The sequence below is a fragment of the Aquila chrysaetos genome, chromosome 3, assembly GCF_900496995.4.
Source record: "Aquila chrysaetos chrysaetos chromosome 3, bAquChr1.4, whole genome shotgun sequence".
In the NCBI taxonomy this organism is placed as follows: Eukaryota; Metazoa; Chordata; class Aves; order Accipitriformes; family Accipitridae; genus Aquila; species Aquila chrysaetos.
Window position 1 is genome coordinate 8,606,120 of NC_044006.1, and position 26,988 is coordinate 8,633,107.

The 26,988-nt window shown below is 40.1% G+C and overlaps 1 protein-coding gene across 1 annotated transcript in view; it reads left to right on the forward strand.

Moving 5' to 3' along the window:
• The window catches only part of ATP9A (ATPase phospholipid transporting 9A (putative)), a 65,676-nt gene that overhangs the window by 11,187 nt on the left and 27,501 nt on the right, over positions 1–26,988 (forward strand). The window contains exons 2-14 of the mRNA XM_030009570.2: positions 193–337; positions 690–803; positions 4,279–4,387; positions 11,235–11,293; positions 12,187–12,238; positions 12,816–12,910; positions 14,186–14,266; positions 15,647–15,722; positions 18,887–18,963; positions 19,562–19,722; positions 20,487–20,629; positions 21,415–21,527; positions 24,319–24,531. Coding sequence (XP_029865430.1) covers positions 193–337; positions 690–803; positions 4,279–4,387; positions 11,235–11,293; positions 12,187–12,238; positions 12,816–12,910; positions 14,186–14,266; positions 15,647–15,722; positions 18,887–18,963; positions 19,562–19,722; positions 20,487–20,629; positions 21,415–21,527; positions 24,319–24,531 — 1,438 coding nt within the window. The remainder of the gene's footprint in view (positions 1–192; positions 338–689; positions 804–4,278; positions 4,388–11,234; positions 11,294–12,186; positions 12,239–12,815; positions 12,911–14,185; positions 14,267–15,646; positions 15,723–18,886; positions 18,964–19,561; positions 19,723–20,486; positions 20,630–21,414; positions 21,528–24,318; positions 24,532–26,988) is intronic.

Below are 26,988 nucleotides of genomic sequence, written 5' to 3' on the forward strand. Positions count from 1 at the left end.
CAGGCTCTGGGTTTTAAGATGCTTGTAATACAGTGGATAATTGACAGATGAGAGGTGGTGAGTGACAGATCAAGAAGTGATGCTCAGCCGTTCTGCCTGGCTGGTGGAGAGGGTCTCAGGTGTGTGTTTGTGAGTCAGAGAAACGTGTTAAAAATTAACGCATTAATTTAAAATGAAATGTTCCTTCCATAGGTGTTGTGAGTGCTTAAGATGCTGTGGCAGGAGAGACCCAAGGCCTCGAACTGTTTGGCTTGGCCATCCAGAGAAGAGAGACCAGAGATACCCCCGCAATGTGATCAACAATCAGAAATACAACTTTTTTACATTTCTCCCTGGGGTAAGTGTGAAGAAAGTTGCTTTTCATCATCCTGCCCCAATGCTTTCCCTCATTTCAGTGGTTTTACAGTAGACAGATGCAGAACTGGGAGCTGGAGGAAATAATTAAAGTTTGGGTTGTGTTTGGTGGGCCTTCTGCAAAGGCTGCCTCAGAGCAGCAGCAAACCAGACACAGATCTGTCCTGAGTGTCCAGGACTACTTTTAAGACTGCCCTAAGTTAGCATTTAGGCAGTAGAGGAGCATGCAAAAATATTTCTGGTGGTTATTTCAATATGCATAATTTCTGAACTCCATTAATCTCCTCCCTCCCTCTTTTCTTTTCTTTTTTTTTTTTTTTTTTTTTTCATTTTAGGTGTTGTTTAACCAGTTCAAATACTTCTTCAACCTTTATTTCTTGCTTTTGGCCTGCTCTCAATTTGTTGTTGAAATGAGGCTTGGCGCGCTTTACACATACTGGGTTCCTCTGGTAGGTAACTTAAGGTTTATTTATTCAAGAAAGCTTAATTTTGATGAAATTTCTTTTGCTGCCTTTTCTCTAGGGCATTAGTTTGCACCTTAAATCATTTTGTTAGCTTACTTCTTCAGGCCAGCTCCATACCTGTCGTAGCGTAGATGCCTGTTCTGGCTGTAAGGTTTATTTTGTAGAGGTTTGTCAAGGGTGTGAGAGGACTCTGCCCCCAACTTGTTCATCTGTGGGGTGTTAACAGGCACAGAGCTCTCGCCACTGGCCATGGTGACTGCAAGAGCAGCAGGGCTTCATGAATAACATGAGAAAATGAAAAAAGACTGGAGCAACATGTCTGCTGTTCACAGCTGCATCTAAACACGGCGTGTGCTCGTGGAGCATCTGTGTGGGGTGTTGCGCCCTCCCGGGGTGGTCACACAAGGGCCGGTGCTTGTGGGACCCCAGAGCAGCCTGGCAACTGCAGCGAAGGACTGAAGGGCACCTTTCAAAAGTGACCTTAATGAGTGGCCATATGCGCAATGTTGGCAAATTATGCTCCCCTGCCAAACAGTTTGACCTGTGGCCTTGGGATAGGTCAACAGGCTGCTTCATGGTTTAACCGTATTGTAAAAAACAAATGAAAAAACTGAGAAACAGCCTTCCACAAACCTCCCACATATAAAAATAGACACACATACTCATTCACGCTCACGCAAGGTGCAGATACTCTTTCCTTCCTGTAAATTATTTGCCCTTTTCTTTTGATAGCCATGTGTTTCATCTGCGATCAAAGGAAATCGATAATAATCAGGTTTGAAGCAGAAACTCCGGTGCTGTCAAAGGGCAGAACGAGGAATAGTTGCATAGAATGGGCTTCTTAAATCTCTAAAATGCACTGCATGAGCTAGTTACAACTGCTTAAATGCTTAAATATAGGTACCTATATATTTTTTATTTTATCCCAGTAAAACTATTATTTCTCTTTCTATGTGAGTAACTTCTCTGCTGCACTTCAGCTCATAGTATTGTAGAATAATTTTGGTTCAGAGGGATGTCTGGTCCAACTGTCTGCTCAAAGCAGGGCTATCTTTAAACATAAGTTGGTTTAACTCATCTACCTGAGTTTTGAAAATCTCCAAAGATAGACATGCTTTTTACTTAAAAGAAATGACACAAAAGCAACTGAAAATTGATTTAAAAGGCACAGGGCTCTTTCTAAGACACTACTTGTACACTGATTTGAGAATGGTGGTGGTAAAAATTCATGGCTCTATTGCGGGAGCTAAGGAGGGGCAAAGGAAATTTTTCCTGCCTTTTAGACTTCCAATAGAGTAAAATACCCAGTAGAAGCCAGAAGGAAGTGAAGGGGACAGATTCGGGACTTTGCTGCTAAAACTCTGTTTAGTATTAAAGCCTGGATCTCACTGAATTCTCTCTCAAGTGTGTGCTGTATTGCATTTGCTGTGTGAATCTAAGGCTAGTTTCATAAGATCCTGTCCTATAAATAAAGTATATATGCACACACAGGTTCTCTCTTTCTGGGTTTTGTATAGGCAGTTGTGACTTGTCTGTGCCAGGTGAGCAATTAGAATTTGGCATACAAGCTGCCAGAAAGCAGGGTAAGAAAGGTCTTTGTTCATTACTGGCTGCTAATACAAGTGTTGGGGATGAAATGACATATGAGATGACACAGTGAGTCGGCACATGTGGGAATATTTTGGGGCGATTATTTGAAGACTCTTCAAACAGCTGAAACATAAGTTGAAAATAACTGATGCTTTTTTATTTTATTTTTGGAAAGCCACAAATGCCACTTGTAAATAGAAGAGAAATGTTTGTTCTTTTCTTGTTGGTTATGGGAAAGAGATCTTCCATGGTGGTGCAAAACAGACGGTCATGGTCCTGAATGCTGGGGGGTGAAACACTTCTCTGAAAATATTGTATTAATGGCTTCTTACTTTCATTGTTTGTAAATACAGGATTGAATACAGGCATGTTTTAAAGAAGTAATTGCCAATCCTTGGGTCTCTTCATGTGTCTGCATTTTTAAATACTGCAGAAACATACTACATTCCATTTCAAGACTGATACTAATTAATCTAGATCGTGCATTTAGACGCATATGTATGTACTAGAATTAGGGACTATTTAGTTCTCTTATAGGATTGTGAGAGCCGGCAGGCGAAGTGTACCTCAGTATTTTAATAATTAAAGACACTGCTCTCCTTTGGTCTTAGTAGCTCTTAGGTCATTCTTCATAATTTTTCTTTATTTAAAAAAAAGTGTGAATTTGAATTGTTATTATGTTGGGTAGTGTCAGCAATGCTCTACAGCAAGACTTCCCTGAGGTGGTAGCGGAGTTCAGGTTCACAAGTTCCTTGTGTCCAGCTTAACAACTTCTACATACAGTTTTTGGAGGTGTGTGCACAGCCGTTCTTTCTAAAAATGAAGTTACTTAAAGTTGGAAATTGCAACCCACTGGCAAAATCTCCTGTTTGGGTAGGTGGGTATTTACAGATATTTTCCTGTGTTTTTCATGTAACCCTCAGTTTCTAACATTGCCCTGCCCCCTTCCTAAAATAAAAAAGTTTCTTATTGACAGAGATAATCAGTACATGGTTGCAGTTTTCAATACAGGTTGTAAAAAGTTCATTTTTCTTCTGTAATGGATGAGGAGTGTTTTAACTGTTTAGCTAGTCTGAGCTGAATAGTGCCTAATAAAATGACTTTGTGGTACTAGCACCATGAAGAATTGTTTTGCATTAATTTAGTTATTTTTTTTAATATAGTGAAGGATGTGATGTGGGCATTTTCCTCATGACAGGAGGAAATGAAGTGGCTGTTCACATCCACAGAAAAGTAGGACGGAAACCCTAGTCAGACAAATGTGTAATTATACTATGAGTAGTTCATGTTAATGTATTTAGAGTGCTTATTTGTGTATGTTGAGTGTGTGTATACATACATGCACGTGAATACACACGCATTATTTATCTATATATCTGTATATATAAAAAAGCGTTATATAAATTTTTATATAGATTTCTATGTAAATAAATCTCCCAGACTAGGTGAGCTAACTTTGATGGCTCTGTGGTGGAGGGAGTACTGAGATTTGAGGCATCCTGTCTTACATTGGACTTTTGTGTAACCCCTTTCAGGCTTGGTTACACACCTGTGAAGTGAGATGAAATATGTTACTTATGCTCTTCAGATAAACTTTACAAAGATTTGCTTGGGGAGGTGCTGGCAGAGCATCACAGTAAAGCTGAGAAACAACCATATTTTTTTAAGCACCAAGTCTGTTGTCAGTTTGCTATTGGGAGTTCTGCACAGCAGTGCATAATATCGCTATGATGATTTAGTGAGAGAAGATAGAGTAAGGAAATGCAGATTGTTGGCAGTGGTACTGATAAATATTGCTCTTATTAGAGGCAGATGTGATTTTTCCTGACCTTTTCATCCATTCTGTTTCCCCCCACCACGCTCCTTCTAGGGATTTGTCCTTGCTGTTACCGTCATCCGAGAGGCCGCGGAGGAGATCAGATGTTACATGCGCGACAAGGAAGTGAACTCGCAGATCTACAGCAAGCTCACAGCGAGAGGTCGGCTCGGTGGCTCCAGCGTGCCCGCTGCATCCTGGCGCGGCAGCGCCGGGGGTTGCAACTCAATCAAACACTGCTGACAGTCGGAGAAGCAGAGTTCAAGGAATGGGGAGGGGGTTATGGGCTCGCAGGCACGTGGCTTCGCGGGCACGCTGCCACTCCTGCTGCTGCTGCGGAGGCCTCGGGGGTCTGGGTGGCTTCTCGTGGATGGCTCCTCGCCGGGCTGTGGTGGCTGCTGAGGGTTTCCTTGGGAGATGCACAGCTAGTGCGAGGGGTGTGTGTGTGTTAATTGCTTCAGATAACTTCAGAGCAACATCTTGGCTACTTGAGGCATGGGGAGTGGGCAGCCAGTGTGTCCACACGTGCAGGAGCCTGCTTTGTGGGCTGCGAGTTCACTGCAGCCAGCACCAGGCAGGGGTGAACTTCCAAGCAGCTGGTGTGGTATTTTTAAACCCTGCTTGCTCCTAACTCCAGTGTAGGCCAAAACTTCTTTCCCTTCTTGGTGGATTAGAGTCACCAAAGAAAATGAAACTGGATCCGAATTGCTCTGGGTTGTGGAGGTGAATGTTTCCAGAAGGGAAATGTGTTTTCCTTCCTGCAAAGCTGTGATAGGAGAGAAGCGCTCTGTAATGTTGCATGGATGAAGGGAAGGAGAGGCAAATACAGCAAACAGCATAGTAGGAAGAAAACAAGAATGGAGCTATAGCAGATGTGATATGTTTGGGGGTTTTTTGTGTTTGTTTTCTTTCCAGTTTTGGTAATAGTGCATCTGTCTTCCCTCTGCATGTGGTTTTTGCTTGCTCACCCTGTCAGTAAGAGAGACAGATGTAAGAAGGATTCCTACAAGCTACCAATTCTATTCTTTAATGGAAACAACAAATGTGTGCTTAAAAAAGGGAGGAGGATCCACATAGGCAAATAATTTGCAAAAGCACTTTACTAGAAGAAATAAATCTAGGTCTGTGAAATTGTCAGAATATGGTTATGCAGAGGTCGATTCAACTAATGAGAGTGACGGTAGGCTATGTTCTAGTGACTAGGACTGGGGACCCTTTCAGCACAGGTACCGCAAATTATAGTTAAGTAGAAGTACTCTGTGTACTGAAGGACCTTGTGAGTGCATGTGTTAAATTTAAGGTGACTTGCTGGACATACTGACATGTTCCATCACTTACTGGGCATGCAATAGTGTTGAATTTCATAGTTTTTTCTAGGTTGTACCAGACAGGGACTTAAATCATGCAAGTCCTTTGCTAAAAGAGAATGTGTGATACGTTCTCACATCTTTTGTGTGTTTCTGTTAGCAGTAACTGATGTAGTTCGTCAATACTGGCAGTATCTTGTCTTGTACTTTTTTGTATAGATCATCTTTAGCCCCTTCCTCCAACTGTGAGGAGTTGGGAGACCTCATTTGTAAGTGAGCCCAGGCTGCAGCAGTTCAGCTGTGTCTGATCCCTGGCTCTGGCCATTGTTTACAGCTGTGCCGTACCTAACAAAGACATTTAAATTCTTGTTTGAAAAAAATCAAATGCTGCCTTACTATGGAGTTACTCCTAATACCATGACAATGATGGTGGGGCCAGGGTTTTGTTTTTAAAAAGGGAATGAACTGAATTTAAGCAACTTCTTTTTTTTTTTTTCTATTTCCAGTTTCTTTGTTATAAGTTTATACCCTTGAATTAAGATGCAGTAAAACTAGGTGTAGTAAAAATATGCTGCTTTCAACACTTGCACTTTTAAGAATAAGGCTGCTTTTTAAATGTAATTGCTCGAGGCTGTATATATTTCACATGCCGGGAATTATGAGGCAACTCCGAACTAGGGAGTTTGAGTTTCTGAATATTAAATCCCCTTTTAATAACGTGTTCTTACTACAACACTTAAAATGCTTGGCAACCAACAAAAGCCTCATCCAAGAGGGGTGTACTACATCTATTTAAAGATATAAAAGAGTTGCCTTCTGGATTCTATTCAATGATCTATAAGGGGCCTGACCTCTCCTTTAGTTCTTTTCATATTGCTATTACGTTTCCCATGAATGATTTCCCTCCCCCCAGTCCTTTAACTTTTCTAATTTTGTGAAAGAAACCAAGGAGGATTGGCAGCTGGGCACTAGCTGGAAGTCTTAAGCCACTTTATTTAACATGAATTTGGTGCAGAAACAGGAACGAGACTCTTTAGCGGTATAGTTTAGAGTAGGAAAAACAAAATTATTTATGATTGTCTTGTGGTTTGGGGAGAAAAGTAATCTTCTGTCTCTCCCTGAATCTCGGTACTCAAGCTTTTCAGGAGACCTGAACATCTATTTTTCCCCTGATTAAAACCTTAGCACCTCTGAGAATCACCTAGGAGTAGGGAAGTACCTTGTGAGGCCACCATGGCTGGGAGATGGAAGTGTGTTGGGTTTGGTTTATTGTATCTATTAGTACAGTTAGAAAAAGTAGGCAAGCTTTCAAGGAAGCCCTTCAGCAGGTCAAAAGTAGAAGCAGCAAATATCAAAATAAGTTGAGAACAGCTGATCTTAACCATTAATTTTCAGAGTAGCTGACAAAACTCCAGGTAGGACTTGCCTTGGACTGTAGGCTGTTTGGGGCGTTTTTTGGGTTTGTTTTTTTGTGTGTTGAATAGCAGGGTTCATGCTTCAGGATAGTGGCACAGCACTGTACTGAAAAGGGGCAGTGCAGAAGGGTACTGATGCACAAAAGCCCTCTGTAATGTTGCTGTATAATTTTTTTTTAAAACTTCACAATAGTTTCACCTCTAAAGCCAGTGTTTTGGGGGAGGGGGATTAGGTTAGGCTCGACACTGAGCACTGCTGTCTTGAAGATTGGCTATAATCGATCTAATGGAGCACTGTAGCTTTCTCCAAGCTATTTTTATTTCTCCTGAGTATTTGCACTAAGCTGCAGTTAAGGTGGCTGGAGACTAGTTTTTCCCATCTCCAACCTTGGCCTCCCAGTGCAGCCCCACAGATGTAAATACATACTTAGGTCTGAATGAAGTCAGGGAGACTTAAGCACATGCTTATATGCAGTTTTGAATAGGGATAGAAGTAAGCACAGATTTAAATGCTTTCCCGAATCGGGATCCTCTTGTCCTCTTTGTGTGTGGTTCCTCGCGCCCTGTACAGAGCCGGGAGCTCTCCAGCTCAGCACACCCACCAGCCTCATCCACCAACCCTGGGGGGGGCGGTATTTTGGGTTTGCAGCGTTGCTCCTGTACATGAAACTTTTTTCAGGCACTCTTCTTGTTAAGCTTTTTAAGGTTCAATAAGCTGCTGCTTTGTAGAGAAAAAGGAAGAATCCTCTTTGGATCACATTTTATTTTGAATATAGTTGCTGAATTTCAGGGACTAATCTTTTTGGAGGGCAGTGTGAGGTAGTGTATTTTCTCTGTGTTCCTTTATTTTACATAACATCAAAAAAATTCCACTCTGAACCTCTTTTCTCTTTCTACCGATATGATCCATTTATGTTCCAAAATGATGAAACCAGCAGACTTCTGGAAAGCATTTTTTTTTTTTTAATAGAAAGCTCTCCATTTAAAGGACAGTTGTTTGGACTGTAATAAAAAATAATCAAATTTCAAACCCCTATTCATAAACCTACAAGCCTCCTTGTGTTCAGAAGTCTGTGTGCTGACTTTCTGCTTGATAGAAAGCTAGAACTGTGCTTGCAAATTCTTGGTTTGTTTTTCTTCTCTCGCACCCCCCCCCGCCCTCCCTGGGTAACACTGCATAATAGAGAGAGAAACTCCACAGAAAGAAATGGGAAGAGACCTCCTACTGCGGGGTGCTACTTAAGATACAGATCATTGGCATTTACCAGCCATATAAAAACAATATTTTCCCAAACCCTCCGAGTCCTGCTCCACCGTTTATACAGCATAAGGCTGCAAAAGCCACAAGTTTGGTGCAGCACATCCAAACAACCTTTTTTTTTTTTTTTTTTTTCCTCTCCAGATGCATTTAACTTGTTTTAATAAACCTCTGGCTTCAGCTTTGGTTCCAAATTAAGTGTTTTGATCTGTACTTTAGAGAAGCTCTGCAGATCTATTGTGAAATCTTGGCTTATGTGTTTGCATCGTAGAAAAAGGCATCTCTTCTGGCTAATACATTTAATACTTTAAATAATCTGCTTTATGGTACATCCATCATGCTGCAGATTTGGTGATAATTTCAAAGACTATAGCTTAAGTTGGAACAAACTGTTTGCATTTTATTATGTTTACTTTTTTATCTTTAAAAAGATAAATCAGGATACAGCAAAGAATGAAACAAACACCAATCAAATTTTAACAACAGATTTTTTTTTTTTAAGTAAGAGATCAACACTAGTTGCTTTTTAAAATTGTGTTAATCACTGACTTGTATTCTGATTAACTTCAGAAAATATAAACTGGAAGTATTGTAAATGCTAAATAAACCTATGTGTATTTAGAGGAAGCACTTTTAGATGCATTTATAAAAGCAGTAATTTATTATTACAAAAATACTTTAATAGCAGAGCAACACTGGGAAATGAAGCAGTTGTGTTATTAGCTAGTTTCTTAAACATGCATGAGAAAACATCTAATGTTTAGGAGGTAGTTTCCCCACAGAAAGAAAAAGGAATTACAGAATTCCCAAGATCAAAATAAAACTAATTCAAGTAAGTTGCTTTATGGGAGTCCTGAGTCAAAGGAAACATCTGGTCCTGCGCCTTCTTAGCAGGACATGTGGTACATACTGCAGAGATGTCATCCATGAAAGGCCAGGAGTATGGCTGGAAAAGTAGAATTAGCTTTGCTACCTAAAAAGGGCATCTCACTTATACAGTAGTTATAAAAATGTATATTGGTAGAAAGGTCCTCTCTTTCTTTTACTTTAAAACAGCTGAGCTTGGGAGGGTTATTGAACAATACAAATCTGCTCCAGCTGCTTTGATTTCTCTCATACTGGAAAACTTTTAAAGCAGATGATATTGTTTTCAGAATAATGATCCAAAAAGCATTGTATGTGCATAATGATAGGAAATCATCACGTTATAGCTTTGTCCAGGCGTTAATTTTTCTTTTCCAGCATGAATTTACATCATTAAGGAAAGCACTACAAAAATAAGTTTCCATTCCTGAAACCTGCAGATGGTGCTTCTTACACTCACAGTCACCAAATAAATGCTTGTGATCTTTAAGAGAAATACATAAAATATGGTTAAACAAACCCACATCTCGTTCCAAGAGCTTTTTTGAACAGTGGTTTCAGAATTGCTATGCCTGTGTGGGGAGAGCACACTGGCTTTTTTTCCTCCTTTGCACGGGAGAATATTCAAAAGCACTTTTTGTTGTTTTGTGAATAACCGTATTAAAAGGGGAGGAAGAGATGTTATCTGTCAGACCCTTTTAGTGTCATAGTACCTAACTTTGTATAGCCCATACAGAAGACTGCCAGGGATGCTTTTTTGGATCCTCTTGGAGTGCGGCTTTTCTTTTCAAGCCTCTGCGTAATGGACTCTTAATCCCCAGTATGCTTCCTGCCCCGGCAGAGATGTCTTTAGCCCAGCATTCATTTTGTTTACTCTTTTTTTTAAACTAAAAATCTTGCAAGGCAAAACCCAGGATTCACAAAAGACCTATGAGATATTTGTGAAATGGGCCATGACTGCTTATAATTTGTAGGAATAATTACAGCATGTAAGGAAGTCTGCATTTATTAGCAGCAGTGATGAAGCATGTTGTTAAGCACACAGTGTGTCACCAAAGCAGCAGGCTGCCGGGAGCCCAGAATGGCTTTCATTGTTAATTTGGAGCAGAAACACTGAAGCATATCCTGAGAAGGATGCTAATGAAGGGACTGCCAGTAGTAAAATCCTAGTGACCTTTGTGCTTTGTGCTAATTTCTATTCCCCCTCCCTTCCCCCTTCTCCTTTCCCCCTGAGCTGCTATCTGGCCAGTGAGCCCATGAATTTTGAGGTACAGTAGGAGTGTTGTCCATGCTGGGGTGAGCTCCACGTGCCTCCCCCACTTCCACTCAAATCACAGCAGATTAAAGAGGCTTTTGTTGAAATATAACAGACAGACACATAGAGGCAGGGTTCAAATTAACTGATTATAAATCACTAGTTAGTCTGAGAAGCCAAATCTAGAGCTGGCTAATGATTTGAAATTACTAGCCAATTGTTAAATTAATCCCCTGTTTTAAAGCAACTGGGAAATGTTTGACAGCTGCAAAGAAATAAATATTTATGCGTTTTCTGTAGGACCCATACTCTGCAGGGCTTGTTCAGGCTGTGTCTGTCGAGAGGCAAAGGAGAGGTCGTACAGCTGAGCCAGATACAAGAGCTTACGGCAGGGAAGGAAATGAGCCTGGTTTTTAAGATGGGCCCATTGTACTTAACGGCTTTCAGGGCTTGGATTGAGAGGCGAGCTTTAGATTTTCAACCACCTAAGGAAGAGGAGTCAGGAGATGATGGTTCCCTGTTGTAACTTTCCTGTTCTTGCTCTGTTGTCTGCCTGACGCTGAAAGTATTTTCAAATTCCTGGGTTAAGCAGTACAAAAAAAGTTTAAGGGCTTGTTTCAGAGTTGTCACTAGAGAGTGACCAGGGAGTTTTGCATCCAGGGCTGAGGTCTGGAGCTGTTAGACAAGAGGCTTTCAGCCCTTTTCACAAATTGAGACCCACTGCTTTACCCAGTGGCAGCAGTGGGCTTGGTAAGCCTTTACAGGGCAGCGTTGCCTAATTCTTCGGATAGAAACGTTACCCATTTCCTCCAGAATAGTGAAGTGGAAGGAAGGGAGGTAAGGAACATCACACAGCACCCACAAACCCTGTCCTGCTGCTGCTCTAATGCACTGATATCTTTCCTTTGCAGGGACTGTGAAGGTGAAGAGCTCTAATATACAAGTAGGCGACCTCATCATTGTTGAAAAGGTTAGCCTTTATGTGTAGTTTTTCTGTGTAAAGTACTTTTTTTTGCAAGACCGTAGAAAATGAGATACTTTGAAGTCATATTTGTTTTACGATAGGCTTAGAATGTCAGATGTTAGAACACTAGTTACAATATTTAATCACTTTTCAGGGTTCCCCCGCCCCACCAAAATAGCATCATCATCTTTACAAGTGAGAATAAATCTGTAGATATGCACGTGTAACCTAATTTTTCCACTTATACTATAGCAAGATAAAAAGCCTCCCTGGTCCTATCTCTGACTGTTGGACACAGGTTAAATACCTGATACAAATGCAACATCCAAAAGTTGCTTTGGGTGTAAACAACACAAGTATTGGGAGACGCAGTGATCCATTTGTAGGCACTGGTATGTACAGGTATATTTCCCCCTTTATACAAGTTTATGTGGGGGTTTTTTAATCCACTGATATTTTTTTTTTTGCCCACACACTCTCTGTGCAAGCAGCTATGACCTCTAAAACCATTAGTATGAAAATATTCAGTACAAAAAAGAGAAAAATGGTAACTGTAGATTCCAGATACATGCTTTCTTCTAGTATGGGACTTCTTGAAAGGAAACCAGCATTAGTTTAAAATTTCTTCACACTGCTAGAATTACTCACTAGCCCTTTTGTAAACCTAGCTCTTGGTGGGTTGGGTCAGTGGGAGCTGGCACCAGTTATTATTCTGCTCTTGGAATTCTGCAGGGAAGTGAGTTTAGGATTCAAAGCAAAATGAATACCAAGCTTCAGTTTGACAAAGAAATCCTCTTTCTCCTCCGTATCCCCTTTGCTTGTCACGGTAGGGCTGTGGAAGGCGGCTGCACACGCGTGCAGGGCTGTATGCACAATAATGGCCTTTCTTCTCCTAACAGAACCAGCGGGTCCCTGCTGACATGATCTTCCTGAGGACGTCGGAGAAGAATGGTAAACATCTGGAACCAATTGTCAAAATAGCCATTAACCTTTCACTGGTTGTTTAGAGAAAATTATCTTTTAGAAATGTGAAAGAAATAGATAACAGTAAAATTTTAGAGAGACAGAGAATTCAAATACTTTTATGGACTGCCGCTTCTCGGGATGTTATACTCTGGTTTTGTTTGCTAATCAAAGAACGTAGGTGGTTGAACCCAGGGTAAATGAATCTGGTTGCATAACAGTTTGTGGTTTAGATGTAAATAATTTTACTTTCCATTCAGGTTTGTTTTGTTAAGTGTGGGATAAGGAAATGTTTGATCAGAAGGATTAGAAAACATAAAGACTAATGGGAACATTTCAAATATCCTAAAGATACAGCACGGGGTCTGACTGTATTCTGGACTAGTGGAAGGAAATGAATGTGTGATGCAAGAATATCATTCTTGTGTTATTAACAAAAGTTACTTGAAGTCAGATACTGTTTCCAAAGAAAGAAGGGTGTCCTAGATACGAAGCCATTTCATGAGTTATAGATGTATCTAAGACAGATCTGGAAAGAGCACTGACTGGTGTTGAAAATCCACAGGGTCTTGCTTCCTTCGCACTGACCAGCTGGATGGTGAGACAGACTGGAAATTGCGGCTGCCTGTTACCTGTACTCAGAGGCTGCCAACTGCTTCTGTAAGCTGCCTTTGTACAAAATACTGTACTTGTTAAACGTGCGTATCTGTTTTACCTGAAAAATGTTCAGGTGCTTCAGTTAATGGGCTGTTTTGAGAAACAGGTTAATGCAGCATTGTTCTGCATAGGGCTCAGTGCATGCAACAGATTGGCTTTGGCACCAAAGCTTTGTAGCTTTGGCTACAGGTTAGCTTTGGCTCTTCCTGAGCTCCAAGGCAAGATTTCAGGTAAGGTGAAGCTAGGTGTCTCTGTGCCACATGGCTGTCACCACAAAGCTGTGCAGACAGGCACTGGGGTTGACAGCTAGAGAATGGCCTTGCAGCAGAAGGTGGCTAATGGTAGGATGCTCCTATTTTCTTTTTCTTCTCCAGAGACCATTGCAGTAACTTACTGCAGACTAGGTCTTGTTGCAGGATAGGTACCTTTGGTGGTGGTACTTCTCAAATGCTCCCTTTCACTCCTTGCACTCCAGTAAGTTCAGAGGTACAATTCATGCATTTTCATGAAATGGCTTCAGAGGCCATTAAGTTTTCGTTGCTTGCCTTTATGAAAGGAGGAGTGTCACCATGGAAGCTCCACTGTATGATCTGAAATAAGCATATAACCTGCATCAAACATGCTGTTTCCCAAAATCTCTAGCTAAGTAGCTCGTGTGTTGTTTTGTTTGTTTTTATTTAAAAAAAAAAAAAAGAAAACAAGGGAAAGAAGGGGGAATCAGAGTACCTGCTTTATTGATGTTCTATCTGTAAAAAGTGCAAGAAGTTTATTTTATACAAAGGCTTTGAAGCAAGGTATTATCTCCAGGGGGTGAATAGTTCGTGCATGTGTAGGAGTCAGCAGTGAAAACGCTGTGCAGAATTGGCCTATCTTCTTGTCACCAGAGAACTGTTCCTAGTGACACTGGCATCTTGAACTAAATATTGAGTGATAGGGTGTTCCTTGATTGCCTTGGAAGACTACTCCAAACCTTCTTTGCTATGAAGTAATAAGTGTCTTAGGCTGTCTTGATTATTCAGGCTGAAATTTCTTTTATGGGGCACTGACATCTAAGTAACTCCCAGGAATCTCTCAGGTATCGGTTCAAGAAATAGTCTGCAGTGAAGCTGGTACACCAATTGTATTTTCTCTTAGACAGTTGGGCTCCACTAAGTAACATGATTTAGTAATTATCTTAACTTCATAAGTAACTCTTTCTCAAAGTATTTTGGTAGAAGCATTTGTACGTTATTAAAATGTGGTTGTCTAACTGTCTGCCAAAACATGTCTGTTTTATAGGACCTGCTGCAAATCCGATCCTATGTATATGCAGAAGAACCCAATATTGATATACATAACTTTGTGGGGACCTTCAGAAGGGTGAGTCTTGCTGACATATATTTGAAATCATATAGGTAGTGTTTGCTATGCAAACCTGCTGAATGCTACCAGGTTGCCAGAGTTTTTCAGGAGAAATACTGAAGTCTGTCTTGCCATTCCTTGTCTCTTCTTTCTTTTTTTTTCTTTTCTTTTTTTTTTTCCCCCATAAAATCTGTGAAATAAATCTGAAACAAAAATATGGTTATTGAAGCTTTGACTTGGAGACAATGTCATAGGCTGTTGAGGATTATGGACCTTACTCTGAAGGTACTAGATCTGAACATTCGGACAGAGATTGGTAGTTATGTATTCATGGTGCCTGTTCAGAAGGAAATCTGGACCACCATAGACTGTAGGATTAAAATCCTGTAATTGTGAAAGGACAGGGGATCTTAGCTAGATCAGGCAATAGCAGTCTTAATTCTGAGTCAGTTGGGTTTTTGCCTTCATTTGCATACAACCTATGTGAACTCAGTTATATCTGTCCCCTATTTCAGAGGGCAGCAAGCAGCTCAAGAGCCACTGTGAAATAACACCATTAAAAAAATATATATCTTTTGACTTGTTGGGAAGATGCATTGCCTACTTGGGGCAAAAGGTTGGAATTCCTCTCAGTGGAATTATGAACATTTTCAGAGATTCATCTAACACCCTTGGGGACCTTTCAGAGGACAAATGGTTTTGTAACAAATAGGAGACAGTTACAGCTTTTTAGAAGTTGTCTGCTGGTATTTTAGCTCAAAATTTTAGGTTTTGCCCTTTTATCTTTATGTGGCATGGGTTAATCTGGTTTAATAGTGCTGGCACAGAAGAGGAGTTTGAGTGGCTTGGGGAGGCAGTTCTTGTATAAAATCTGCACAGACATTAATTCACTTTCTCATGCAAAGGTACAATTGTGTAGAATTAATCTTTTGGTGCCTAAGAGGAATTGCACTTTCTTTTAACTGTTCTCTGGTGCGTATCACACAACTTTCTAGGCATCATTGAGCAGTCCAAACAGGTTCTCAGTGAGATCTTACAGTAGCAGGAGAAATGCTATTAATCCACTTGAGCCAAGTAAGGGAACATTTTCCTGTAGTCCCTGGGAAGCTGCTGACAAATCCTTTTCTCATTTATGATTCCTGGGGGACTTCAGCAGGCAGAGGTATCTTAATAGATTTCCACCCCCCCCCCAGCTCTGAACCCTTCTACTCCACTGAAACAAAGTGCTCATGTTTTTAACCCAACCAGAGATTTACCTGGGTTTATGAAAATCCTCCATCTTATCAAGAAGAACTCTACCAACACTCCCCATGTCCCTCTCCAGACACCTCTGTGTAACTCTCATCCACTGGCCTTTTACACTACTGACAAGTTTATTTGTTTTTTATCCTGTTGTAGGAGGACAGTGACCCTCCAGTGAATGAAAGTTTAAGTATAGAAAACACCCTATGGGCTAGCACAGTGATTGCATCAGGTAAGATGGAGGATGTACTTTTTTTTTTTTTTTAAGGGAATATGTTAACAATTTTTAAAGGTCTTTTTGTAATGGAATAATAATCTCTGTCAGCTGGAGAAATTAGCAGTTGGAATGAAGTTTCCCACTTGTCCTAACACCTCTGGGGAGCTGAGCTCACATCTAATTGCCTCTTGGACATTCCTAGATGAGAAAGAATTGGAGTGGCCTTTGGGCACTTCTTTAGCATCTAGGACCCGAATAGCACTTAATTACTCTCTGCATTGACATCCTAATCTGTAACAGAAATAGTGTCAAATAGATTCTGGTAACAGAAGCTAAGATGAAAGATTTCCAGGTAAGTGCTTCCATTGAGTTCGTCTTCTATGCTTTCAAAAAGAAAAAAATAAATTCCTTGACAGATTTTGGTTTATATATACAATAAGCTCCCAAGGCCTGAGATTAATCAATGCCCTCTTGTAGAGGCTTGTCAAAGTAAAAGCCATGTTCCTCTCCTGTCCAGTGTGCTTGCAAGGTTTGCAGGGTGGTAGCTGGAGGAGAGTGAAATTCTGTTCTGGAATTAAAGTCGTTGAATGGAGAGACTTCACAGTGCAGTACCTAGGTGTACATGGAATTAATAATAATGGGAAGGAACAAGAAATTCAAAAGACTTTTTCTGAAGCACTGAAAAGATTTTGATGTGCTCTTTTAAAAGCAGAAAACAGTGAATAAATTTTATTATTGTATGCTTCTATCTAATCCTGCTCTAACTCTTCTTTGAAATGTATTACAGTGTTGTCACAGTGCTGTGACCAAGGGATTGTAAAAAAACTAGTTGTCCAAATACAATTTAATCAAGTAAATAATGTTCATAGATTATTAATTGCCATGCATTAGGTAACCTGCCTTCCTCCCCTCTGAGTGTAGACACATGTAGTCAGCCTGGCAGCTTCAAATACCAATCAGGCTGCTTAATGCACGAGTCTCAGCTCATCCTGCTTTTGCACAAAATAGGTGGAGAAATGGAAAGCTGTTTTTCTTGTGATTCTGTCCTGTATGGCTACTCTCCCTGCAGCACCCTTTCCTGGGGGGACTTTCTTGCCTCTTGTATCAAAGCTTTAATTTGTACCAGCTCTTGAACCGGTGCAGGTCTCACACTGCCGCGGCTAAGCCTAACATGGGGCCAGGGATGAGGGGGATGTTAGAGTGAATAGTCCTACTGAAATCAGAGGGAAATACTCTCCTGCCCTGAGCACGCTCACAGCCAGTGCCTGCTGAGGGTAAAAACTATTCTTTTGCTGTACATTCAGCTGTGTGTAGTATACATGTGGGTGCAGACATTTTTCCCCAAAGAAGGGCACAGCGCATACTCTGCTCCATCTGGTCACTAATTCTGTGCTGTTTAGAAGTCCTGGGTGGTCTTGGTGTCTGGAAGGAAGGAGAGAAGGGCATGCAACGACCTCCTCTCTGCCCAAATGAACATACTGTTTGAATCTAATCCTCCTTTCTGAATAAGTTATTTGTAGATAGACATCTCTGTGAGTTCAGTTAATAGGAATAAGATTTGCAAGTATTTTCATAATTTCAAACTGTTTATGCAGTGGAGTCTTGTTTTGAATGGCCATAAAAAACCCCTAGAAACACTCTTTTTATACACACCAGTGTGCCTTCAAGCTGTTTGCTAGCCCTGACAGGTTTTCCCTCTCATTTTGACTGACTTGATCAATATAATACTTAGTTTTGTTTCTCCTATGGCAATAATAAATAGCATGTTGTAGGTTATTTCTGTTAGGAGAAAATGGGGATGTTATTTTTCTTCCTCTGTGAGTGAAAGTTGTCAAGTTGTGGTGATGCCATCTCACTGGGGCAGCCTTTGCTTGTAAGACGAAGCAGAGCTATGTGGCTTTCTCCATCTGCTGTAGTGGAAATGGGTCTGACTCTGACTGTTTGCAGTTGATTTGGAGTAGCTGTGCCATCTGCTGATTTGAATTGTGATGATCTTACTACCACCTGCCATCTGGCTCCAGTGATTTGTTTTTGGTTTTTGTTGTTTGTTTTTTTGTTGTTTTTTTTTAAAGGAATGTTTCCCAGCATATTTTTAGAAACCACCTCTTTTGAATCACTCTTATTTAAAAATAATTTGCTTGCAGCTTGTTAAAACTTTGATCATTAATGGGTGCAGGGGAATAGCCATTTTATACTCTACAATGTATTTGCAGCAGTGCTTGTTTTTCAGTGTTGTTTTCCTCCATTTTTACAGACCCCTAAAATTTTCTAGTAAAAAATTAGACTTCTGCAATAGCAGCTTTTAAACTCTTGATGGTAGATAGCTTTTTCTTCATGGCTTTTTGCAAAGTTTTTAAGAGAAATCTGTAGAAAACCAGTAATTTATGGTGCTAAACTGTATTATGTTTCTGTGAGAAGAAAAGGGAGAACTCAGTTCCTCTCAGCTCTTTAGGAACTGTGGGACATAGCATTAAAATACACTGATAGGCTCTCAGCAGCTCCATCTGTTACAGTAAGGTAGGAGTTGGTATGATTCGCCTTTTGGTGTGAACAGCAATTAGACAAATACTTAAAGTAAATTGTAGATTTTAAAATAGGGTAATTCTGTCTTTGAAAGCTGTTGGAATTCATTGGTTTTACTCCAGTTGTGCCAACCTTCACCAATAAAGAAGAACGTAGCCCAGAGCACTGATTTAATTTTGACACACAATGAAGGACCACTATCTGGTGTAAGGCAAACTTACCCACACCTAAGTGGGATTCAAAGTGGTGGGAGGAAAACCAAGAAATCCTTCATCCTTAGCAACTTTCATTTGTAGTGGGGAGAGACAACTGACATCAAAAGGGGGTCAGGGAGAGTCAAGAGAGCAAAGCAGTTGACTTCTGTTTCCATGCACTTTAGTTGATGCAGTCTGATGCTGCATCAAGTCCAACCACATGGGCAGCATGGTTGAAGACTTACTGACTTTTTGTAGGATGTCTTTTGTTCAAAGTCTATGTTTTCGTTGGTTTTATATTTCAGGTACTAGCTTTTTTAATTTCTGGTTGCTATTGTTTCTGAAATTAACCTGCTAAAAATCCTTTTCAATTGTCAAGCCTTTGGATCCAACAAGTATTTTTATAGAGAATACAAATGGAGGTGGTTTTATTTCGGCTGATGCATGCTCTCTTTTGTTTAGGTACTGTTGTGGGAGTTGTCCTCTACACTGGAAGGGAACTGCGCAGTGTGATGAATACTTCAAACCCAAGAAGTAAGGTATGGTGAGGAAACAGTCTTATAATAAATAAAAAGGGGCAGAAATTTATCATTTTTTGAAGAAAATCCCTCCAAATGCTGTATGTACACACTATAGGGACAACCTCATAGGAATAATGATTCCTATCTTCCAGCCTGCTATTTAAGATAGTCACCACAGCAGAACCTATTTCTCCTTATTTTTTTGATTGTATTACACATGTGCCTTCTCACTTTTTTAAGTTTGGTAAAACCATTGTTTTATATGGTTATAATGAGATAGTCCCAGTTAGAATAGGAAAGCTTATTTTGCTGCGTTCTTCTATTATAGCAAAGCTAAGACAAGGTGCAGAGATATTTATATTGTCTGCAGCTTTTGGCAGCATGAGTCTTCTCACACCTCTTCATGCATTGCTTAGCTTCCAAAGGATGGAAGTCTTATTTAATAAGCTGGCAACAGTTTTGCTTATAAATTTAAATATGTTTGTAGTGTTTTAAAAGAGAAGTTGACTAGTGGGGAATGGCTCTTTGGATACGGCAGTTCATTCCCTTTGTGAATATTACATTGAGCTAACATCTTCATTTGTGTGCTTGAAATGTCTCCCTTTTATTTCTTTAGATTGGTCTTTTTGATTTGGAAGTGAACTGTCTTACCAAGATCCTATTTGGGGCTCTCGTGGTGGTCTCGCTTGTCATGGTGGCTCTTCAGCACTTTGCAGGCCGTTGGTATCTTCAGATCATAAGATTTCTCCTTCTGTTCTCAAACATCATTCCCATTAGGTAAGGCAATTGCTTATTCTTCCCAGCAAAATACTGCTTGCTTTGTGTGCTCCTCCACGTTTCTACTATGAAAAAGCATGTAAACTCTTATCTATTCCTTATTTGACAACTAAGCAAATCTAGAAATAGAAATCAAATTACTGTTTCAAACATAAGAAGTGCTTTGTTGTTTCTGCTGAATTTGTTCAATGTATTCACACGTACGTTGACTCTAACTCAGGCTGTGGATTAGTCATTTAAGGCTCCTTCTCTCAGTGTTTGGGCTACCTGCTTACTTTGATAAGACCAGAGCAAAAAATGGAAAAGGAGGGTTATTTATATAGCATGTAGTGTAATAGGACCCAATTGCCTTTTAGAGGGGACTGAAACTTTAATATTTAATTGTACTATATTAATGAGTAGATTGTTACTTTCGGTGTAGGTCTGGGATTCATTTCAGTTCCATTTTTAACCTGCTGTCTGCATATCAATCATGCTGTCCTTACTTCCCCTGTGTCCATCTTCCCCTCAAATTATATCTGTTCTTCTCAACATAATTTTATCATCTGTCTTTGAATTACAGTACCACTGCAGCAATGCACAGTCCTTCTCCTCATTTGCCACCTGACCACTGACTTTGAACATACTGCTCCCAAAACACCCTCTTTGGCAGCTCAAATTCAGCGTGGAAGACATGTCCTTTCATTGCACTTTGGCAGTTCACAGTGATTTTTTCCAAAGTTTAACTGGTGATACATTTTCTTTTTCCCTTTCCTCCTGCATAGTTTACGTGTGAATCTGGACATGGGGAAAATTGTCTATAGCTGGGTGATCCGCAGAGATTCCAAAATCCCTGGGACTGTGGTTCGGTCCAGCACTATTCCTGAGCAGCTGGGGAGGATATCCTATTTGCTTACAGACAAAACAGGTATCTGTGTAAAAAATAACAGTTTTGAGTCATGGTATGTTGTTGTTTGGATTTTGTTACCGTTTTGGCCAGCCAGAGAGTATAATGTAAGATTTCTTTGGACTAGAAGAAATATGCATTTCCTGTCACCTTGACAATATGACTTAATCAGTTTTTGAAAAAAAATTTTGCTTTTTTTTTTTTTTTGTTCTGAATTCACTGTAAGTAGGGTAGGACAGGAATATTATGCTACTTCAAGGAACGCTTAAAGTGTGCTATTAAACCAAAAGCCGAGGGTAAAAATAAAATTAAAAGCAACTCTTTAGAGTTAGTTTTCAAAGCCAGATGAAGATAGCTTACATGTGCAGGCAGAAACGTACCATCAGTCTGTCTGCTGCTGTCCTTACAGTTTTAAAGTTGAGCTTGAATTCAGAAGACTGAAGCTGTAATGAAAAGCTTGGTCTTATGTAAATTGAATGTCCCACTGAAGTTGTTTCCAGTGTTCTTTGGTTCCAACAGGACCAGAATTATGCTTTCAGCTCTTGCTGGCATTGACTTTGGGGTGAATCTCATTCTTATTTACTGGCACAGTGATGTGCACACCTACTTCCCAGGAGAATTGGCCCTCAGGTTTGTTAATACTGTCTTTTTTGCTGGCCTCAGCCTGTGCTGAGAGCCTCGTACAGTGACTGATTCAGCTTCTGGCCCAGTTTCTCTTGAATGTGGGGTACAGCAAGGACGAGAACGTGTGCTGGGGAATAGGCATGTTGGTTCCCACTCCATGTCTGGTGCTGCTTCTGTCACAGGAACTCTTACACAGAACGAGATGGTCTTCAAGCGACTTCACCTGGGAACGGTAGCTTACGGCCTGGACTCCATGGATGAAGTGCAGAGCCACATATTCAGTATATACACGCAGGTAGAATTAAATTGCATTACTTAACTCCTTTGTTCACAAAACAGTTTTCCAGGTCACTAGGCTAATGGTGAATTAACATGGCAGGGATCTGCTTATTAACTATTACTTTTTGGAAAAGTCTGAAGGTCATTGGGTGCTTAATAGATAAATATTACCATGATTGCTTGTTACATTCATAGATTGTTTCACATCCACCAGTCTTTAACTGCCACAGCACATGTGCAGATCTGCAAGTGTAAGTGAATGTATGTGCCTGTGTCTCGTTACTGAGGTCTGACTGTAAAATAGCATACTTCTATCTAGATATTCACCACTTACAGCAACCACAGCATTTGCTTTGTTGAAGAATTGGCACTGGGTAATGTTTAGTGGATTAAGTTGCTGTTTGAAATGCTGCTGTGTACTGGGGCAATAATAAAGGAAGAGGAACCATCAGTACTCAGTAAGCCATAACAGAGAACAGTATACCAGCATCACTGCTTTAGGCCTGATGGTTAAAAAAGAAGATAGCAAAAGTGGGATTCTTTCACTGATGCACCAGTTATCTTACATGGTGCATAACTGACTACTGCTTTGAGATCTACACCTAAACAAGGCAGCGAAGTCAACATGTGAAGTATAGAACAGGAAAATCCTGTTTTGGGAGTCTTTCCCTTGCATTCCTCTTTCAGTGTGATGGGATGAGCCAGCATCTAAAAAGTCTTCATCTCTATTCTTAGACTTTTATTTCAGTTTTGTATGATAACCACGTAAAGCCATGTGACTTGTCTGGGTCAGCAAACTGTTCCTTAGCATGTTACAATGGACAAGATGCTTATGAATTGAAACTTCATATAGATAAATGCACTTCCTTCGTAAATGATGAAGGTTTTAATTAAGAATATTACTGCCTTTAGAAAAAAAACAATCAGCTGTCAGTGGCTGATGTTCCAGCCACTCCTCTGAGTGGTACTTATAAAAGATTTAAGAATTGTCACTAATTATGTAATCATGGAAGCATGATTTTTCACTTTCTGTTAATAACCCTTCTCTGAACTGCAGCTAGAAATAACTTTTTTGTGACTTACTGACGTTTAGATTTTTTTCTTTTGTAAAATGTGATTCCAGAGATGCAATCTGGACACGTTAGTGATGGGTTACTACTCCCGTGTCATATGTCAAGCATATTCATTTCTCAATAGTTGTGGAATTGCTTCATTCCTACAGAAGCCACAGAAGTAATTTTCAAGGTGCCCATGCTTTTCCTTGCACCTGTACACCCAATGCAGTGAACTGGATTTTTCACGTCACATTGTTTTTGCTTTGCTCTAGAGATTTTAGACTGAAGTACACTTTCTACACCTCCCACAAAGTGAAACATGAAGCCAGCATTCTTGCCTGGAAAAAGGCACTATGTACTGTAAATGGGATTTTTATTTTTGGATTTTGTTCATGGTAGTAAAGATGCACAGCAGGTTTCCTTGGCCTCAGTGGTCCGTTTGGTGGCATAGCTCTTCCCTGGGCAGACTGTCAGGCTGCAATGTGCTTTTAAGTAAGCATATGATAGTTGATAAATACCTGGTATTTTGAGTAATTATCTTTTTTGCTGGCATGTGTCTCAGGTAACTTGTAACTCCTCTAGCCATCTCTCTCTCTTTCCCTCTTCTCCTTTCACAGCCTTCTTAGCATCTGGTTCTTTTGGTGTTGAGACCCTTAAATGACTGAACTGTACTTAAAAAAAAAACAAAAACCCAAACCACAAAAAAACCAGACTTCAGATTTATTTGCCCTCATTTTGTACTCAGTCTCCAGAGAAGACTGCACTACTGGTTAATTATTTGCCAAAGTATTCAATATGTGTCAAGAAAGTTTGGGTGACTGACTAGTCCAGTATGTGACTAGTGCTTTATGTCAATCTAAATGCACTTCAGCTGAGGGTTTACTGTTGTTTAATTTGGTTAAAGCCTGTTGCAACAGTGGTGATGAGCAGCAATATTAAACTTAAAAGATCTTACATGTCCTAATCACTAAAGTGTGGAAAATAGCATATGGAATTACACTGGTAAAGGATATGTCTCATAAACCGTTTATAATTACCAAGTGAGATTCCTTATAATGAGAAGCATTTGCTGGCAATGATTCATTTTGAACTGTAGTTCTTATTCTTTGCTCTTATTTTTACCATGTTATGGCCTTTGACCTGGAAGTGAAACTTTTGTCCTCTTGACACTAAAGGTTAACAGAGCAGGAAACTAGATCACTGTGTGTCCCTTCTTCAACCAGGATAATTTAGTAATTGTGCAATTATCTGAAGACTCCCATTCTGATACTAAAAATAGTATTAAAAATTAAATTAATTTAATTAAGATTTTCTAGGTCCATACGAGTAATCTGTTTTCTGCTTTTGGCAATTCTTTTGCACATGAAACCAAATTGACTCTAAATTTGCAAAGCCACTGGTCTTTTGTGCAGCAAAAAGTTGTTTTACTAAGTCTTCTGACTTTGGTCTTTCACCAATCAGTGTTAGGTGGATCTGCAACACAGGGTCTTTTTCTTAGAGTAATGTTCCAAAAACTTAGGTAAATCTTTTGGGGCACTTTACTGCACCAGTAACAATGGTAAAGAAGTTGCATTACGCTGGGGTGTGTTCCCAATGATGGTTTGAGTTAAGGTATATGAAGAGTGCGTCTCATTCCTGGGAACACAAGAGTCTGCACAGCTGCTACATATATGGTCTTCACTTGAAGTAAAAAGTTAATTTAAATTTTTTTTTTCTGCAATAAGACTTTATTCTGCTTTCATTTTTTATAAGCAATCTCAGGACCCACCTGCTGTGAAGGGCCTTACCTTAGCCACGAAGGTGCGTAAAACCATGAGCAGCCGAGTACATGAGGCGGTGAAGGCAATCGCGCTGTGCCACAATGTGACACCAGTGTACGAGTCCAATGGGGTGACAGACCAGGCTGAAGCCGAGAGACACTATGAGGACTCCTGCAGGGTTTACCAGGCCTCCAGTCCTGATGAGGTCAGTATCCATTTGGGTGTATAAAAATAAAACTACAACCTTGCTTGTTGCTGAAAAAAAAAAATTATTTGGTGAAAATACTCCAGTCTAGTGAAGGGGATAATATTTTAATGCATTTATTGCACTGATAACCCATGAATAGACCATAAGTACCCTCTCAGCTGACATACTTCAGCCAAATCTGCCTCTCTGCCCGAAACTACAGAGCTACATGGTGACTAGTATCTGTCTGTTCTATCAGCCTCTGCATCACAGAGTTTTGCTCATGTTTCTGCAACTTTTGTCCAGGGTATATTTTGCAGTTCAACGCCATGAGTCCCTTTGACCACGTTTGGTAAATTATAGGCAATCTTGTCTTATTGGGGGGACACACGACTTGTGGGAGGGGGTTAGAGCACTCCCACAAGTCAGCTTGTCCCTGATCTGCAAGGTGTTTGAACTTCCAGACCAAGTGAAAAGTTGTAAATGACGCTGGGTAGCACTGCTAACCCAGGACACATCCCTTCCCATGTGGATGGGACAGATCCGGAGCCTGAGTTAATTTCTGCAGAGTGAAGTGCGCAAGAGTTTGTCTTGGAGCAAAGCTGTGCCCTGCCAGTTCTCTGCAGGCACCCAGTCCAGCCAGGGCTACACAGGGTGGTACAGTAGAGAGAAACTTTACAGCACTCCAGAGACTTGATGGGCACTTTTACTGAACACTTGAGAGATCAGGTTCAATGCAGGACTTACGATTAAAGTGCTCTTTGCCACCCTCTGCAAAATCTGGGAAATCTAATTAGAGTGTTGTTTCCTTCTGTGAGGAAGGCAGGAGGAATAAAATATGGTTTCATGTATTGGTTATGCTTCTTGGATACATCTTCTTTAGAGCAACCAAGGTAAAACAATTTGTTTTCTATTAATTTGTACAATTACACTTGCTCTGTGCCATTGAAAGAGGCTGAAGTTTGAAATGAATCCTACTGATGGTATGAGAGCATATCACCCATTTGACTACATTCAAAGCATTCTGCCATTTATTGCCCCAAATAAAACAGATTTGCCTCTGATAATAACCTTTTCACCTCTGACATCAGAAGAGAAGCTGGCTTTCTTCATTGTTAGAGGTGTGAAATTGTTTGCATAGAAATAAATTTATTCGTTAGAAGCCCAGCTATGTGAAGATTTTGAGATTGTTGCATGTATTACTGAAAGTCTGGCACAGAGTTAGTTTCCACATTTCATGTACATTCAAAATATTCCCTATAGTGTTTTTCTTCCAAAGTAGGCAATTCATTCATTTCATACAATGTGTTCTTGTCTGTACTATACAAAAGCTGGATCTTTGCTTTCCCCCCCCCTTCATTGATGTGCCTACAGTGACAACAAGCACTTACTCCTCCCTGGCTTTGGAGCTGGTGAGCAGTGTGCATGCGTGTCCTCTCCCACCACATAATCTAGGGTGGTGTTTTGCTTACCTGCTTTTCTCCTCTAATGTGTTCCTCTCCCCTGTAAAGACAGCTTACAGAAAGCAACTGCCTTTGGATTGAAACAAGTTCTGAATGATTTCCAGATGGTAATTTTTGTGATCTGCATTTAAGTTGGGGTTTTTTTGGTTTGCTTGGGTTTTTTTGTTTTTTGTTTTTCCTAGAGCATTTACTGGCTTTTTTTTTTTTTTGCACAGATCCTCTGTTTATTTACATATATACTGTGGTATATAGTGAAGTCAGTGATTTTTCTTTTCCTTTTTCACTTTATACTGTTCTGTCTTTAAAATATTTATGCAGCAATTTGTCTCAAATACCCAAGGGATTATTGTTTGTTTGTTTTACTATATAGCATGATAACTAATCCTTCCAAGATTATCGTTTGAATTCATTTTTCCTTTCTTGTGGTGTCTTAAGTAGAGAATTACAGCAGGTTCAGAAATCAGATATGCTTTGCTACACTGAGGAGATCTTGTCTGTAGGTCTTAGATATACAAATATTGTTTAGACGTGCTCTGTGTATGTCATACTAGATGGTACAAAATGCAGGATCAGCACAAGTCGAGTCCTTGAGAAGAGAGCGATGCTGTTAAATAACATTCCCTGTAGGGGAATGGCTTTGGACTCCTGTTAAAGCCAGCCTTTGAAATCCTATATCAATAAAATATTGCCATGGCAGGGAAGGTCAGTTTATGAAATGAGTACAAAAACTTGTATTCTCTTTACTTTAACAGCAAGGGTAATTTCTACCAGTTGGCATAGGATTCATTTCCTGTAACAGAAAGCAGGATTTCCTAAATTTGTTTCCTGTGCACGCTGCCATTTAGAAGTCTTGAAGTATCTTTATTCAGATATCAGTTACAGCCTTGGGGCTCTGCAAGCCAGTTGTCAGTTGTAGCCATACAGTAACTAACAGGGGAAATGAAATAGATATAATCTGATCAGAGATAAGAGTGCCTGGGATTCCTGGGCAAACAGTCTTTAACCCTGACAA